This window comes from Protobothrops mucrosquamatus, unplaced genomic scaffold (genome assembly GCF_001527695.2).
Source record: "Protobothrops mucrosquamatus isolate PMUCROS unplaced genomic scaffold, P.Mucros_1.0 scaffold79, whole genome shotgun sequence".
Classification (NCBI taxonomy): Eukaryota; Metazoa; Chordata; class Lepidosauria; order Squamata; family Viperidae; genus Protobothrops; species Protobothrops mucrosquamatus.
In genome coordinates, this window is record NW_015386456.1 from 588,685 (window position 1) to 606,676 (window position 17,992).

At 36.0% G+C, this 17,992-nt stretch overlaps 1 protein-coding gene across 1 annotated transcript; it reads left to right on the top strand.

Annotated features, from left to right (window-relative positions):
• Positions 1-13,367: 13,367 nt before the first annotated feature.
• Positions 13,368-14,502, top strand: FAM110B (family with sequence similarity 110 member B). Its single transcript, XM_015812380.2, has one exon. The coding sequence runs from the start codon at positions 13,371-13,373 to the stop codon at positions 14,481-14,483; it is 1,113 nt and encodes a 370-aa protein (XP_015667866.1). The 5' UTR covers positions 13,368-13,370; the 3' UTR covers positions 14,484-14,502.
• The last annotated feature ends 3,490 nt before the right edge of the window (positions 14,503-17,992 follow it).

Below are 17,992 nucleotides of genomic sequence, written 5' to 3' on the forward strand. Positions count from 1 at the left end.
GATACAGATTTTATAAGTTATAAGAAACTTAGGTTCCTTAGATTGGATAAAATGCAGTGTAGAACTCACAGAGAGTTTTTCTAGCAATGGAATTTTATTAAAATCCTAAGCATTCTAGTGGAAATGCAATTAAAGTTTCTTGCATTCTTCTTGACCATTCTTTTCATACCTTCATATGCCTAGGTCATTAATTGACCTTGCACTGAAAATGATTGCAATGCCTCTCAGCCCAGTCTTAGCCCTCCAGAAATGATTGACTAGAGTTGATGTTTTACTATAACAAATGTTGAGGTCTAGGGAATGTCTTGCCACAGTTTTAATGAGCTAATCAAGTAGATATCACCATTAGAAAGCAAAGCCCAACTGTAAAGCTGTAAAGCAGGGGTGTCAAACTCGCAATGTCATATGATATGTCGTGAGATATCGTGACTTTTCCATTGCCGGCAATGGGGTAGGCGTGGTTTTGCCGTGACACATCCGGCCTGTGGGCCGGGAGTTTGACACCCCTGCTGTAAAGCTTTATCTCCTAAGTCACGGGTGTCAAACTGGTGGCTCTCAGGCCAGATACATCACGCACAGGCCACGTCCACCCCGGTTCCGCAAAGGCAAAAAATGTGCTACGTCACGATATGTTACGTGACGCGATTGAGTTTGACATCCGTGTCCTAAGTAGATCCCCTACATTTTTGAGAATCTCAGTGGATTCTTTTCTCTGTTAAAGGGAGATATCAATGTGTAAATAAATCTGCTCTTATATTTTTTCATTTATATTCTTTGATCTCTGATCACAGAGAACTATGTATTGTTGTCTGGGTGATTGAATAGGTAGAACAAAATATTCAAAATTTGTTTAAAGTATTTTAAATGGAAAATATTTTTAAGCGTTATCAGATAATAATAAGGTTCCATAAATGAAACAGCCCTCTTTCATTTAAATTAGCAACACAAATTTACCCAAGACAAAATATCTACTTTTATATTTATAGTAATATATATTATACCTCATTCCTGTTCTTATCAATGTATGCTAGTACACACTTTTGTGGAAAACAATTTAAGATTTCATAGAATAAAAAAAACCCGTGTTAAAACACACTATTGTATAACTTGTTCATAGTAACCTATTTGCTACCCTTTCTATACACCTTCCTTTATCAATTGTCTTTCTTTTTCTACCTTAAAATTCCAAATGTATTTACTGTTTTTAACCATTGATTTAGAGAAGGAAAAGATTTTTGTTTCAACTCTTTGTTCAAGCATTGCATGATTGTTAATCATATGATTTTTCTGCTGGGGGGATGCAGAAAAAAAGTCCAAGTTATTCAATCTACATTAGATAGCATATTATTAAAAATATGTCCTTGTTCTTAATGTGAACATGAAATTTTTGCAGCTGTTCACATATTTCTTGGCAATTCAGTAATTCATAGAAAAGGCAATTAGAATAGCTAACGGTACTTTAGCATAGCACAGTCTCCATTCCCCAGTCTTGCAAGGCATTCTGAAGCTGTTTTTGTCTTCTGTTGATTTCAGACTATTGAGCACAGGCAGAAAACACAATTAGCCAATATGTGCTCCCTCTGGTGGACCCATAAGAGAGCAATGTATTAGATCCTGTAGTAAAACCTGTTTAAAAGAGAGGACGCAATTAGTGAAATCAGCTGAATGTTTTGGCACTGCATAGTTTGTTAGTAATGTTTCAACATCTCACAGATTTGTGGGATTGCATAAACATAGATTATGCAGTCCACCATTTCATTGCAAGAATTAGATAAATACTTGAAAAGCAGTTTAGTTGAGGACTGGGAATTTAACAAGGCACAGATTTTCTGTTCCCAATACCTTGCAATCCAGTTTGAGATTAGCATTGCTTGTTGTTGCATTTATCAGTCTCTGAGATCTCCGTGAGTTAATTCTGTTCTCCCACCAGATGACTAATATGCAAATTCAAACCCTCTCTGAGTTCTGAGATTTAAGTCCTATGGCCTTGGGAAAAATGAATTATTAACACCCTTATCATTGCATTCACATTTCTATACATGCTCTACACACACACATATATATATACATGCATACATGAGATAGATAGATAGATAGATAGATAGATAGATAGATAGATAGATAGATAGATAGATAGATAGATATTATAGTTATAGATATATACACACACACGCACATATATAAATATACAGATGCATACACACACATATATCTATATAAATATAGATATAGATTCATATACATGTATGCACACACACACACACACGTATGCAGGTAGTCCTTGACTTACAACAGTTCATTTAGTGACTGTTCAAAGTTACAACGGCACTGAAAAAAATGACTTATGACCCTTTTTCACAATTATGACCATTGCAGCATCCCCTTGGTCACATGAAATATATTTGGATGCTTGATTCATATTTATGACGGTTGCAGTGCCCTGGGAATAATGTGATCCCCTTTTGCAACCTTCTGACAAACAAAGTCAATGGGGAAGCCACTTTCACTTAACAACTGTGTTACTAATTCAACAACTGCAGTGATTCACTTAACAAATTTCTCACTTAGCAACATAAATTCTGGGCTCAGTTATGGTTGAAAGTTGAGGACCTCTGTGTGTGTGTGTGTTTGTGTGTGTTTGTGTGTACGTGTATGTGTATGCATGTGTTTCAGATGAACCCGCACAGAAACAAAACCTTTTTCAGTGCTGAAAAGAAGAGAGGATGTGGGATAAAGACAGGTGTGGAGCCAATCCAGAAATAATGCAATGAATGTGGGTAGTGGTGTTTTAACTAGGTTTACTGTTGATTTAGATTATGAAAATTGGTTTTATATAAATACAGCACAATAGCATAGGTTTTTTTCAAGTGTCAATTACAGTTATACATTTATTTCTCCATAAACATCTTCATATTTTCAGACAAAAAGAGAACGTAACTGGGTTATTTTAAAGCCCTCTAACACTGTTACACCAAGCTAGAAGTCACTCTTTTTCAGCCTAGGAAGGAGGTAGTGGCAAATCACTTCCGAAAAACTTTTATTAGAAAACTGCAGTCCAGGCAGTTCACCAGGAGTCAATGCTGACTGAAGGTACAAAAACAGAATAACACTGTATACTTTGAAACTGCTTCGCTTTGGGCTAAAACAGTGGTCATGCTGTCCTCAGATATGGATAAATGAAACTGAAAGAAACTACACATGATGGGCTATGAAACAGTTAATTTGGAAATTCACTAAAAGCAGCAGCAATCAGGAAATTAAAGGATGGGCCGTAGGTTGTTTAGAATAAATTTGTGATGTATGCATAAATGAATGTGTAAATGTAAACAATCCCCCCTCCAAAAAAAAACGTGGATTTCTGAAATGCCCTCTTGCAAATGACATTTGCCTTTTCTTTCCACATCTTCTCCCTTTCAGAATAAGGACAAACACATTACTTCCTGAAGGTGACACAGTGACTTCTTCTGTGGGCAGTGTTCCCATTGCAGCTGCATAAGGTCTTCTAAAGTTCAACACATCAAACGCTTGCATTATTAGGCCAGGAAATCTTTTCTTTATTGTACTTTCAGCAGAACATATTTGCATTTCATCTGCATTAGATAAAAGTGCACACTTCTCTGCTATTCTGCCACTTTGTAGGCTGAATCTTTCCTATAATTTAAAAACAGTTCCTTGCAACATGAAATCCACTTTCCTGTAAAGCGCTTTGAACTGAGAATTATGTCAAGCTCTCACACTGAATTGTTCCCATAAAGAGGAAACAATTCAACCTGGAATGTGGTTTTTTATTGAAGCTAATTTAAAAAAGGTGATCTGCTTTATGTCACTATAGATCAAGTTTTATATTTTCAGATCCTCTCTAAGTGAACCTGATGTCTTCCCAATCATTCTTCTCCTTTATTGTCCGGTACCCATTTTAATTCCAAAAGCTGACTGACTGCTGAAGTTTTGTAAGTGCTTTTTGTGTGTGTTCCCCAGTACATGTTCTCTAGGACTTGATATATAGCTGAACAAATTGAATGAGACTCCTTTATTGTTGCTTGTATTCATTTCTTCATGAAATATCCAAATCACCTCCCGTTATACAGTCAAATAAATTAAGGGATAAAATTTACAATCCTAAAATATGAGCAGTATTTTTAAGAATCTGACCAATACAGGTAGTTCTCAACTTACGACCACAACTGAACCCAAAGTTTATGTTGCCAAGTGACAAATTTGTTAAGTGAGTTTTGCCCCATTTTACAATTTTTCTTGCCACGTTTGTTAAGTGAATCACTGCAGTTGTCAAATGAATCTGGTTTCTCCATTGACTTTGCTTGTCAGAAAGTTGCAAATGGTGATCATATGATTCCAGGACACTGCAACTGTCATAAATGTTTGTCAGTTGTCAAGCATCCAAATGTAAATCCATGTGACCATGGGGATGCTGTAATGATCATAAGTGTGAAAAATGGTCATACGTCACTTTTCAGTGCCGTTGTAACTTCAAACAGTCACTAAATGAACTGTGGTAAGTCAAGGACTATTTGTACTTGTACTTCAGCCTGTCCTTCTGCTGGGGTTCGGTAATTCAGCAGCAAGCAAGTTGTTCCAGTCCCATTTGCCATAAATAGTAGGTGGTAAGATTTTTACCTCAAGAATGCCAGACCTGCCATTGCTCTAAATTCTGAAGTGCCTGCCTCTTCCACGGAGTATAGAATTATTGAGTGGAAGTGTAGAAAGAAATGTGTGTAATCACCTAATACAAATCCTTGTTGAGAACAGGAATCTGTTATTCAAAACATGGCCATTCAGCCTAGCTTAAACAGTCATTTAAGAAAAATCCAATGCCAACCAAACAGAATAGGTCGTACCATTAGGAAACTTTAGTTCTTATCTAAAAGAGAAAAATCCCCTAGCTCAGAAGATATGCTATGCTCTGCCAGTTTATCATCCAGAAAATACATTTTTCTTAACTTACTTGCATTCAATGTAATTGCATGTGATCAGGCTTTCTGTAAGTCCTTATTTGTTACATTGGACCATAAAGAGAATCTGTAGATTCTGTTGGGATATTAACAGACTTGCTGTTAAATACACTGGGTTTAGTTGGGGACAACCAGATCCACACATGTAGGATTCAAACTACACACTTTATTGTATTCTTTCTATAATACAAGAATCTTGCTTTCCCTTGGAAACAAATAAATAAGGTTCCATAGAGTTTGGGGGGGAGATCAGTCCTGGATATCTTGTGGCTGCACAGTGATTCAAGGTTAATTCCCTTTTGGAATTTTTGTCCAGGCCTTGCTAGACATATCCCAACAATTATCTTCTTTAGTTACCTGGAATTTCTTTTAGTCTATGACTTCCAATGAAGTGGATGGGGTGTTCTCTAAAATTTCCTATGCCACTTGGTAATTGAATCTCTGCTTCTCTTGGTTCTTTTGGGCATCTAGAGAAAGTAATATCTTGGATAAGGAAGATTATTAGTGCCTCATTGGGAAAAAAAGTCAGTGTGGTGTATTCTCTCTTTAGGAGATCTTCTATAGTTCTTCAGGTGTTCAATTGTTGTCCAGTTGCCAATCTTTCTTTTTAAAGGACAACTATTGAGATTGCAATTGGGATTAATTAGAGCATTCTAGAAGAGTCTCTGGAGTCAAGAATAAAGTTCAGAGATAACATGAATTGCACTAATAGATAACCTTTGCCAGAATGTGGATGCAAAAAGTGGGTTCATTTTGGTCTTTTTAGGCCTGTCAGCAGCCTTGAATACCATCAAACATGGCATCGTTCCAGGCTGCCCACAGTCCTGGGAATTTAGAGTAGCGTATTGTGGTGGCTGCATTTCTTTCTTGTAGTTGGTGATGGTGGAGTAGAAGAGCTGGACTTGATGGCTACTGTCCCTTCTCTCTATATTATAACATTTATATTAAGCCTCTAGGAAAAATCATTCAAAGATTTGGTGATTTGATCTTTATCAATATGCTGTTGATATCCAGCTGTATATCACTATTACAGGCCAGAATGATGCCATTGAACTCCTGTTTTGATGCGCGGGGGCTGTAAGAATTTGGATGGAAGAAACTAGGATTTAAACTGAATCCTAGTAACACAGAATTTTTGTTTGTCCATCTGAATTCACTGTCAGCTCCAGCAGTTTATCCTTTTAATAGAATAAAATTACCCCTAAAGAACAGATGCTTGAGGAGTCTTTTGGGTGAATGGCTCTTAGGCGGGAATCTGGCTAGGAGTACGTGGTGCTTTTATTCAATTTCAGATACAACACTAGTTAAAACCTACCTGGTAGTGGGGGAAGGGGTTGTGGCATCATGATTATGAAATTTATACTTTGGCAATGTTCCCAGCAAATTCCTTTTTGGTTTATTTGTTTATTTGTTTTTGAAAGTTTGATTCATCTTTCTGCATCAACAACCATTTTAATTATTTTTTTTCTTCATGGCTTCTATGTAACACATAAATGGGTTCCATGCTTATGTGGAAGCCCCATCAGAATCTTCCAAGCCAAATTTGTTGTATATGCCTACAGGAACTAGTTTATGCTTCTTTACAGTTCCTTTTCAGTTGCTGTAGTAACTTTGAGAATTTTCTCCATTAAGAGTTAACTAAGTTATTCTTTTTAATTAGTTTTCCTTTTCTCTTTTTCTTTTCTGTCTAAAAATATTGGTGTTAATGGTAATAATGAAGATAGTGATAATTGATACTAGACCTGTGCCCCTAGAGATTGAGCTGGTGAAAGGCCTTCTTTTAACAAGGTGTAAACTTAGCAGCAAGTTATCATTATAAAAGGGTAATTTCTTTGCTTTCTCTGCCTGGGAGAGATTGATACTGCGAACCTCTAGATACCTGTCTACACTTCTCCAAAATGTGCAAATTAAATACAAGGGAACCAGTCATTCAGTTTTTGTGCTCTAGTTTGGAAGAAACTACTTTTGGCAACCAAGGTATCTGTATCAAGACCTTTAAGCTCAGTCTCTATTTGTGTTCTACACCTTGCTGCCCAATATGGTCTGCACAGGACCTGATCAGGATGTTGATATCTGCTGCAGCCCACTACTGGGCCTTCAGCCATTCAAAATTGGGCCATGGAAGTGGCAGGTGATCAGAACCATCATCTCCCCCCCCCCGCTGGTCCGCAAAACCGGAACGATTGGGGAACTCTTGTTTAAAATATTAATAAATATTTATTCAATAAATAAATATTCATAAAATGCAAATATCAGGGAGGTAGTAAATTACTGCAATATATTTCAAGACAATTGTTTCTAGGATGCTATCAAAACATGAGGTTCCATGGGCTTACAACGGGTTACAAATCTTTATTTATAAAGGTACATTTCAACAGTCTATTTCATGCTCTTAACTAATTTGATGGTAAGTTATATTTGTTTATTGATTGCTGAACTGCCAATAAAGGTGTGAGCCTCTAAAGGTTCTCTTTAAGAGGCATTTGGAATGATCTTAAACCTTGAGGGAACATGATATGACCCTCTACAATCACAAAAATCAAAATAAATTAACATGTCTTATAAGCCATGGAAAGATTCTAGGTAAGCAGATTCAAAGTATCAGAATCTCTTCAGTCAACAGGGAAGAGATTGAAATAACATTAAAGCTTAAGGGTGTGTTGGGTACCATATTTCTTAGAAGATGATGTCTGTAGTCCTATAATCTACCTGGAAAGCCGTCGATTTTTTAAAAAGACAATTCTTCCGAAGACAACACTCTTTGATATCTAAAACCTGCCAAATGCTACATTTCACTTTATTTTTGCCTATTGTGCCTAGTTCTTTCCCTTCATTATTGTACTTCAATACTGTTGTCTTCAGTGAAATCTCTTAAAATAATGAATTCTAATTATTAATGGGCCTTTAGTTTTAAACAAATCCAACTGCTGTTAAATAGAATTTTTCAATATACAGAATAGAGTATATTGTGCAGAGTATCACAAGTCTGACATACGTTTGCTGCCCATAATCTTATTGAGATCCATATAGCTTTTTTCTGCTTTTAAACAAAATATGGGACAAGCACCATTTGTGGGAGTCTACTATCCAGATTCCATATCTGGAAAGATGTGCTTATAGGGATGAAACCAAGTGCATTCCAAGTCATAAATTGATTGACTTATGGTGACCACACAGGTAAAGCAAGCTGTATATCCAAGTCACAACTTTGGGGGTCAGGTTTTTTGAGACAGGCTAGAAAAAAGTGTGAGATTAGCTATGGACAGGTGGAATGTTGTGTTTTACAATCTGTCTTGGAAGTCAGGGTCTTATACAGTATATACTTACTGAAGGTCTGTCTTCATTCCAGCCCAGACGGTCTTAATTATCTCTAAGGTCAGGCATCTAGGTAAGTTGATCTCTTCTGAAACCTCTCACTCCTTCTTTTCTTAGCCAATTATATAGCCACAAAATGGTACTATCATTATTTATGTTGCAACTTTGAACATGCTTCTGCATGATTAGATTCTTCTGCTCCAGACCCTTGCTCTTCTCTACCTACCATAAACAACTTCTATCAACACTTAATTCTCCATTTGGTTATATAACTTACACCATTGTTTTTGGATGTTGTCTCTTTCCATCCCAAATTGCACTTTTATAATGGTAGGAATAGGACTCGATCAACATTGGCACTGCTGTAAAGAGAACACCTCCATCCTTTTGCAAACTATTTAATAATTCAAATTGCTTTGGTTTTGTTTGAACAGGCTATTTAAGCAGAGAAATTTATTGAGAAAGGAGATCACAACATTTTTATTCACTTTTGGTGCGTTAGGGTTTATATTCAGTTGCTGTATATTTACAAAAGAGCATTGAATTCCTCATTTACTGAATTAACACTGCATATCTTTTGTATAGAAGAAAGTTAATATAGTTATTGAGCCTATACTGAAAAAAAAATAAACTATAGAACTAATACATACAGATCAATAGCACGACATAAGATTTCATTCATAAATAATCCTGTATATTTTGAATTGTACATACATATAATGATAAATATAATTCTGATTTGCCATTATTTTACTACCATATTCTACCATCTTGGAGATTGTAATACATTGTATGAATTATTTCTCTCCAAATATTAACAGTCATCAGCTGGTTACCATTTTGCAGCCAGATTTCTGCACCATTTTTCTTTTCTCGAAGTCACGTATGCTGTTTTCTTGAAGTGATTGAACGATAAATGATAAAAGTCACCTTGGGTTATAAATTGGGTACTTCCATGTTTTGAGATACAATCTCTGTGTGTCTCTTTCATACACATATACATATATTTTAATAATCTAAGGAAATCTAAAATTTGGGAATTGTAATCTATTTGGCAAATTGAAGACAGATAATTGATATGCAAAGAAACTTTGAAATGTATGTAGTCTTTATGAATGCATGTTTCCCAGTCAAATGTAATGAATATAATTATTTAACATCACTGGCTTGTTTGTTTATCTATTTGAGATTTATCTTGAGATATATTGTCTCAAGAAAAACAAAAAAAACTGAAAATCAATAGTTAGAATAAAATAATAATAAAAAGAGCTATATAAATATTTGTAGAGCTGGAAAACAAGTACTCTTAATAAACTAAACAAGTACTCTTAATAAACTAAATTTGCATTATTATATTTATAATAGGAAATTCAGCACGTTTTGTTTTATGAAGTATAGCTGTCTATACTTCATAACTTGCCTGGAATGCCCATTAAAAATTCCTAATATCACTTAATGCTATTTTATTTTGTAATATCTCAGTATTCATTTAAAAGACATTTAAATTTCACCACATTTAATATATTTATTATTTAATCAAAGATCTTTAGAATTCATTATATATGTGAATAGCTGGTGCTTTAATTTTATAGCAAGTAATGTTAGAACAGAAAGAAGCATTGTTATTTTATAGCAAGTAATGATAAATACACTATTATTTTATACCTATTTAAAAGACTTAATAAAAAAGCAAATACTGTAACTTGGCACACATCATTTCCCATTGTCAAAATACGAGTTTTTTATTATTATCGCTTGAACATTCAGCCAGATGTTTAGACTGGATTGGGCAATTTTATCTACCTATCAATTCTTTTCCAAGCCCTGGGATAGGGAGATGTTGTAGACCGGGGTTGTCAAACTGCTGGCCCACGTTATACCGAAACCGCGCCCAGCCCATTGCCGGCAATGGAAAAAAAGTCATACTATGTCGCGACATGGGATGTGACATTGCGAGTTTGACACTCCTGTTGTAGACAGACACCGGTGTAGTAACTTTGCAATATTTCAGGCAGAGATGTCTCAGGTTACTTATTATGCTTGGTTCATCATATACATTTTGATAGAGAATTCAAGGAGTTTTGAGCAGTTCCTCTCCAAGTATGGTATGACTTGTGGCTTTTTTAGGTAAAGAAGCAATTTCACATGAGCTGGAACACTTCAAATTACCCCTTGGCAAGTTTTGAATTATATATAGAAATTGATTACATAGACAGGATTTGTCTCTTCCTACAATTGACAAATTACTGGTACCTTCTGCATTCAAAAGATGTGGATTGAACTTCTGCGTAACAGTTTATTCTTAAATCTTCTGAATTGTGTATGTAGGAACATATGTGATTTACAGAGATTCTCCGTGCAAGTCAAGGAATAATAGTATTGTCCTGCTCATCGCTGAATATTTGATACTGAGAAATATGCTATTCTTGTGAGTAGAGGTGCTGCATATTTATCATGATATGTAGATATTGATATTCTTTTCCCCCTTGATTTTGTTTAATCACTTGTTAAAACTTAAGCAACCATTACTGGATACTCAAATGATAAATTCCATACTTTAATTGATAATTTTGTCCATGCTGAACCATTACTTGATTTATAACTAGAAATATTATAAACATCATGGTTTCTTATTTATTTAGTCTTTTTAAAAGCTAAAAAGGCTTGAAGATTATAACTTTTTGTGTATAAAAGTTTTTTAAGCCTTCAAATAATTTTGGTTGTCCTTTCCTGCATGTGTTCCAGCTGTTCTCTGTTCTTTTTGGAAGGTAATATTCAGAACTTAATTCTCATCCAGGGGTGTTTCAGTTCTAGTCTGAGGATTGTTGCTTTGTAGGTTTGTACAAAAGTTATACTACTGATTTTGTTTTCAGCAACTTTCCAACATGGACTTTGCCTTTTTTTTTTACAGCATCTAGATATTTTATCAAAATACGTCCAACTCCCAGATCACTAGTCAGTAATGATAGGGCCACAGTGAAATTAAAATTATATGTCCCGAATAGCATTTCTTTCTATTCTAGCATTTTTCAACCTTGACAATTTTAAATTCAGTTCCCAGAAATCCCCAATAAATATGCTGGTTGGAAAATTCTGGGAGTTGAGGTCTACATGGCTTAAAGTTGCCAAGGTAGAGAAACACTGCTTTTATTCCATTAAACAGATTTTTTTAGTTTTAGCCCTTCTATTTTTCCTTTTTAGATGAGTTGTTCTGACAGTATTAATATTATACAAGTAAGCTGTACTAATAACCTTGGCCATCCTACTGTCACATTTTTCTTCCCAATCAACTATAATCTGCTATTTAAAAAAAATGATAGTGCAGATGCAATATTCCATTAAACTTACTCATTGCACTCTTCTGTTGTAGGAGCAATTTGTTTAGTCTTGTTTTCTGTTTTTTTTAAACAAGTTCTGTATACTGATTTGTACTTGAAGTTGCATTACAAAAACAAAACATTGTAATGTGCAAGAATGCTTTGCTGTGCTATCTGATCTGAAGAAAATCATTTGGAATTTCTCTATACGGAATAGTCTGGAAACAGCTAATATAAACCAGGTGTCCATGTGTGCTGAGGATGCATATAGGATGCATTATTTGGGCTCTTCCCTTTGCTTTTTGGGGATCCTTCATGAATACAGTTCCTGTGCAGGGAAACTGTTTTTTACATTTTGTTTATATCTATTTCAAAACAAGTCATAAAATCCAACTGAAATTCTGCTTTGCAGATAATCAGATAGCAATCTTTATAGAAACCAGTCAGCAATATTTATATAGTTTATCACTGGTTGAGAATAAAGAAATGTTCTATTGGTATTTTTGTTTATTTATTCAAACAAATAAGAAGCATTATGGCAGCAAGAAGTTAATTTAGCCATGAAAAGGTTACTTCTTTGGCTTCATTACATGTCATTTATAATAATGAAACATGAAAGGATTTTAATTTGTAATAAGATAATCAGTCATGGCTAATCATGGTTTATGACAACACTGTTGTTCTGTATTACTTTACTGAGAGTTGAAATGGAATATTTTAAAGCTGAAGATCAAGATGACATTATAAAGGGAATCAAACCATTTCTTTGAAGGAAAAGTTAACGTTCTTCCTGAGAGTTTAATATATTTCTGTAAGCATCGTTAAAATTAACTTGAATTGCTATTGCAATTTTAAATGATAAATTAGCCTTACTATCACTTTAATACCAATGCAGTTACATAGTAAATGACACCTAATAGAACTTGCAGTGTGTATATATATTACAGTTGTTTAATTACAATTATATTATACTGGCTTAAACAAATTTTCTGCCTAGACTGGAATTATGTCTTCTCATAGCAGTCACTGAATACTAATAGACAATAGACATTTTATTTTTAGCTAAAGCTTGTTTCACTCTGCCTGCTTACTCAAACGATAACACCGCTTTAGGAAAGCCAGAAGCCATATACTGTAAATCATGTATACAGTATAAGCTTGGAACTATGTAACTGTAATATTTTAAATCATTTAAATTAACCCTTGACTTACATTGTGAGAAACTGGTATCACAATTAAATGCATGCTTATACCTGAATAGAAGATCAGCAGTCCTTACTTTGCTTACTGTCTTAGTAAAAGGCATACTTTTCAGTGATGATGTGATGAAACGCATTTGCTTTAGCTCAGCCAGCAAATGAAGGGGTGGGGAAAGAGAAGGGTCTGTTGCTACAGTGGTGATATCACACACCATTGCTAACATGTGGTTGGCTATTTTATGTTTCAGATCACTGCTTGTAGTGGAACACAAAGAAACCGCAGAGACTTCCGCATCCTTCAGTGAGAAGAAAGAAACCAACAGAGCAAGATTAATACTGGCTTGTTTGTACAAAAGCTGCCTGGGGAGGGGGGGTGGAGGGCAGAAAAGAAGGAAACGTCCCTGATACTTAACAAGCTGTGAAATGAAGCACTGCTGCTTCTTCTGCTAGCCTTCAGATCCCGAGGTTCATCTGCTATTCATTGTGCTTAATATACATGTTTCTGCACCGTGCATTTAGAAGATCCCAGAAAGGAATTCAAAACGGCTGCGGGGGAAAAGCCACAAAACATGCCTACAGAAACACTACAGACAGGTAGCATGGTCAAACCTGTCAGTCCTGCCATCACTTTCACTTCAGCTGTTCCTCTCCGCATTTTAAACAAAGGACCTGATTATTTTCGCAGGCAAACGGAGCCTAATCCAAAAAGACTTAGCGCCGTGGAGAGGCTGGAAGCTGACAAGGCAAAATATGTGAAAAGCCAAGAAGTCATCAACGCCAAACAAGAACCCGTGAAGCCAGCAGTGCTTCCAAAGCCGCCAGTGTGCCCTGCAGCTAAGCGAGCCTTGGGCAGCCCTACCTTGAAAGTATTTAGCAACAATGCAAAGACTGAGAGTGGTGTCCAGAGAGAGAACCTGAAGTTGGAAATTTTGAAGAATATTATAAACAGTTCAGAGGGCTCCAGTTCAGGTTCAGGTCACAAACACAGTTCGCGAAATTGGCCTCCCCACAAATCTGATACAGGAGACTTAAATCGTCACTCATTTGCAGAATCCCTAAAGGTTTATCCCACCCAAAGTTCTAACAGTCCTCAAGAAAGCAGCTCCAGTGTGAGTAGAAGGCTACTGGAACAATCGGCAGAATCTTTCTTGCATGTTTCACATAGTTCCTCAGACATTAGGAAAGTATCCAGTGGTAAACCTTTAAAAGCAATACCCTGCAGTAGTTCAGCTCCACCTCTGCCTCCAAAACCCAAAATTGCAACCATCACTACGTTGAAATCACCAGAGATGGACTCAGTGGAATCCACTTGTGGAGTAAGCAGACGACCTTCCCTTCAACGATCGAAGTCGGACTTAAGTGATAGATACTTTAGAGTTGATGCAGACGTTGAAAGGTTCTTTAACTACTGTGGACTTGATCCTGAAGAGCTTGAAAATCTTGGAATGGAAAATTTTGCAAGGGCTAACTCTGACATTATCTCTCTCAACTTTCGCAGTGCAAGTATGATCAGTTCAGACTGTGAACAGTCTCAGGACAGCAACAGTGACCTTAGGAATGACGACAGTGCCAATGACCGTGTGCCATATGGTATTTCTGCAATAGAAAGAAATGCCAGAATCATCAAGTGGTTATACAGCATCAAACAAGCTAGGGAGTCACAGAAAGTGTCCCATGTGTGAGTGGGTGTTGGAGAGGGGAGGGGGGAGGCAAAGAAAGACTAATTTGTGTATATTCAGTTGTGAAGGGTTGTGAAGTCTACTTGAAGTCTTAATACACTTCTCAGATCTCTTTTTATGTTCCTTGTTGTGCAATGTTTTCAAGTTGCATGCCTGTCAACATGTGAACTGACCTGGCTTCTACTTGAATAATAACTAGCTACAGAGCCTGGCTGAGCATACACACATTATCTGCCAAAGGTTTAAGACCAGAATCTAAATAGGGCTTTTGTTATTCAATAAATTGTTTACATTAAATGGTAATATGGTTTCTTTATAATAGATTGTAGTCTCTTGAACTTGTTTTTTTAAAAAATATATATATATATTTGGCCACTTTTGGTGTTTTAAGCACAACTTAATTTGCTTAAGAAAAGAAAGGGGGAGACATTTCATAAATAAAGTTATCATAAACCTTAGCTAGAACCGCATAGTAGTTTGTGGAAAAATGGATCAGATGAACTTTCTGTTACCTACAATGTATAATGCATCTTGTTTCATTTTTTTTCAAGCTATGTTCCATGGTTTTCTGTTTTAATATTCTAACCAGAGACCCCTTCATAAACACATTCTTCCTATGGTCTTTTTCCATATACTATAAGTAGCTAGGAAAGTGTTTCAAACTTTTTTAACTACTATTGTGGATTATGATGAAAAAAAGATCTGTCATATCTTAGTTTCCCTAATAAAGGGCAATTTGTTTTTGTTGTTGTTGTTGTTTTGGAAAGTAACTAAGATAGTGAATAATGAAAATGATTATGATGATGCCTTTAAAGGAAGGTTCCTTGTCTTAAACTTTTGACAGGAGTTGTTAAATCCTGTTTGCTTATCTTGAATGCCTTTAAATAGACAAAGCACATCATGATTACGAGCTCCTGCTGCTGACTACATTTTTGTAGACCTGTTTGAGCATTTCATGAATAGAAAATGGAAATACACAGCCATAGCAGTGTAAGAACTTCTTACCCAAAAATTAAACACACAATTTAGCTGAACTATATCTGAGAAAGTGTCATTATGTTGTCTTAACTATGTTATATCTTAAGGCTGTGGAAGTTTGTTACAGCTCTAGGAACTGTAGAAACATGACAGTATGTAGCTTTATTTTTGGTTGTCCCTTATTCCTGTCCCTCCAGTGTTCAGTGCTGCACGTCAATCTTTTTTTTTTTTACAAACTTGTGTCTTCCCAATGGTTTAACTGTCACATCAATGTGGCAGTTGTGGTGCATAGCAGAGAAGTTAAAAGTGCAGTGGTCTATTTCATTATTATTACTATTCTTATTATTCATGCTTTGAAGTACTTTGCAGCACTATCTTATACTTCGTCAGCTAATAGGAAACTTTTTAATGTGTAAATGCTGTAAGACTTTGTATATATTTCAGTTGTTACGAGATCTTTAAGAAAAGTGTTATGCTAATAAATAGCTATTGTTGCAGCAACTGCTCATGTGTTTTTCTATTCCTTTTAATTTGTGATGCAGTAATGGAGAGATAAAAGTTAGGGACTAAAATAAAATTACTGATTCAACATAGGATAAAATAGGATATTCCAGAGAAATGCTGTAGACAACAAATGAGAAGATTAATTATGGGAAGAAAGCTAACTTCTTTGGGATTCCCTTTCCCTTATCATGTAAGGTAGAAAACATATAATAAATAATTGATTTAGTATTCCAAAGCAATTTGTTTTTAAAACCCATATTGACAGAAAATTGATAGATTATCACTTTTAAAGAGACCCATGGTGGGCACAATTATGGTGGTATATCAAGTACTACCTTTATTAAGTACAATTCCTAGTCACTAAAAGTAGGGGTCCCCAACCCCCAGACCTCAGCCCACTACTGGGCCTTGAGCTGTTTGGAAGCAGGCTGTGGAAGTGGCAGCTGAGCATGTGCAACATGCATCCCCACTTGCACAAACAGTCGCCATGTATGTGCACACTTGCCTGCTGCTCGCATGGGACCATCCCCTCTCTCCTTCCCCCCCCCCCAGCCACAAAGCCGGAAAGGTTGACAACTCTGACTAAAACCATCCATGTTCTTTTACAGACAGCCTCCGACTCATGACAGTTCATTTTATGACCGTTTGAAGTTGCGACACTCCTCCTCAAAGCTACTTGCAACCCATTTTTGGAGTTACAATGGCTGCACACAAACATACAATCACAATCACAGATAACATTTTGGGTGCCTGGCAATCCTCACTTTTATGGCTGTTTGTAGCATCCTGCAGCCACATGACTTATGATTTGAAACATTTTTTTGCTGTTTTCCAGCATTTACTTTCAGTTTCTGGCAAAAAAAGGTCCATTGGGAGAAATAGATTCACTTAACCACTGTGCCGTTCACTTAATAACCAATGTAAAAAAGAATGGCTATAACTTCAAATCCATTCATGTGATGCCTCAACTTACAACCACAAGAATTTATTACCATAATTCTGGGCTCAATTTTGATTGCCTTCCAAATTTTTCAGTTTAAAAAGCAATCACCAATCATTTTCTTTCCAGTGGACAAGCCTGCCTTCTGGTGTGGTGGATGCTCCCTCACTGGAAGGTTTTCATACAACAGTAGGACAACTGTTGTCTGGGATGGTTTGAGGAAATTTTGTCCTGGACTGGAGGTTGGACTAGAAAATGTCAAAGCTTACTTCCAACCTTATGATTCTATTAGTTATATAATAGCCATTGTATTTAAATTGATGGCCTTAACTATCACCTTATTTTGGGGATTTTCCAACTCTGAGTTGGGACACTCCCAAGGTCACTAACCTAGAAGAGAAAATCACATTTTTTTTTTAAAAAAAGGATTGATTAGCCTTACAAGATCAGTAGAATTACTGTCAAAATTTATGTAAACCCAATAAGCAGTTGTACTGCAGAGTTTCCCTTCTAGACTGGGAAATGAATATTTCAGAGAGAGATTTGGAAATTGATATCTGTTCATTTCTTGCCTATTTTTATTGCAGATGAATAATTTATTGGTTAATTTATTTGTTCATTATAGGTAGTTGTTAGGACCACAACTGAGCCCAAAGTTTCCACTGCTAAGACAGACGATTGTTAAGTGAGTTGCACTCTGTTTTATGACCTTTTTTGTCACAGTTGTTAAGCAAATTACTGCAGTTGTTAGAGGAATCATGAGCTTATTAAGCAAATATGGCTTCCCTATAGACTTTCCATGTCAGAAACCAGCTGGGAAGGTTACAAATTGTGATCACATCACTCCAGGACCGTGCAAGAGCCTGTTGCCAAGCTGCCACATGCTGCAATAGTCATAAGTGTGAAAACTGGTCATAGGTCACTTTTTTCAGGACCGTTTAACTTTGAACGGTCACTAAATGAATAGTTGTAAGTTGGGGACCATCTGTAATTGAATCATTGGAGTGTATTCTAACTGCATACTGCCACAGGTTCTTAGGAAATACAGTGGTCTAATTAAGCACATAGCAAATGCATACATTCATACATA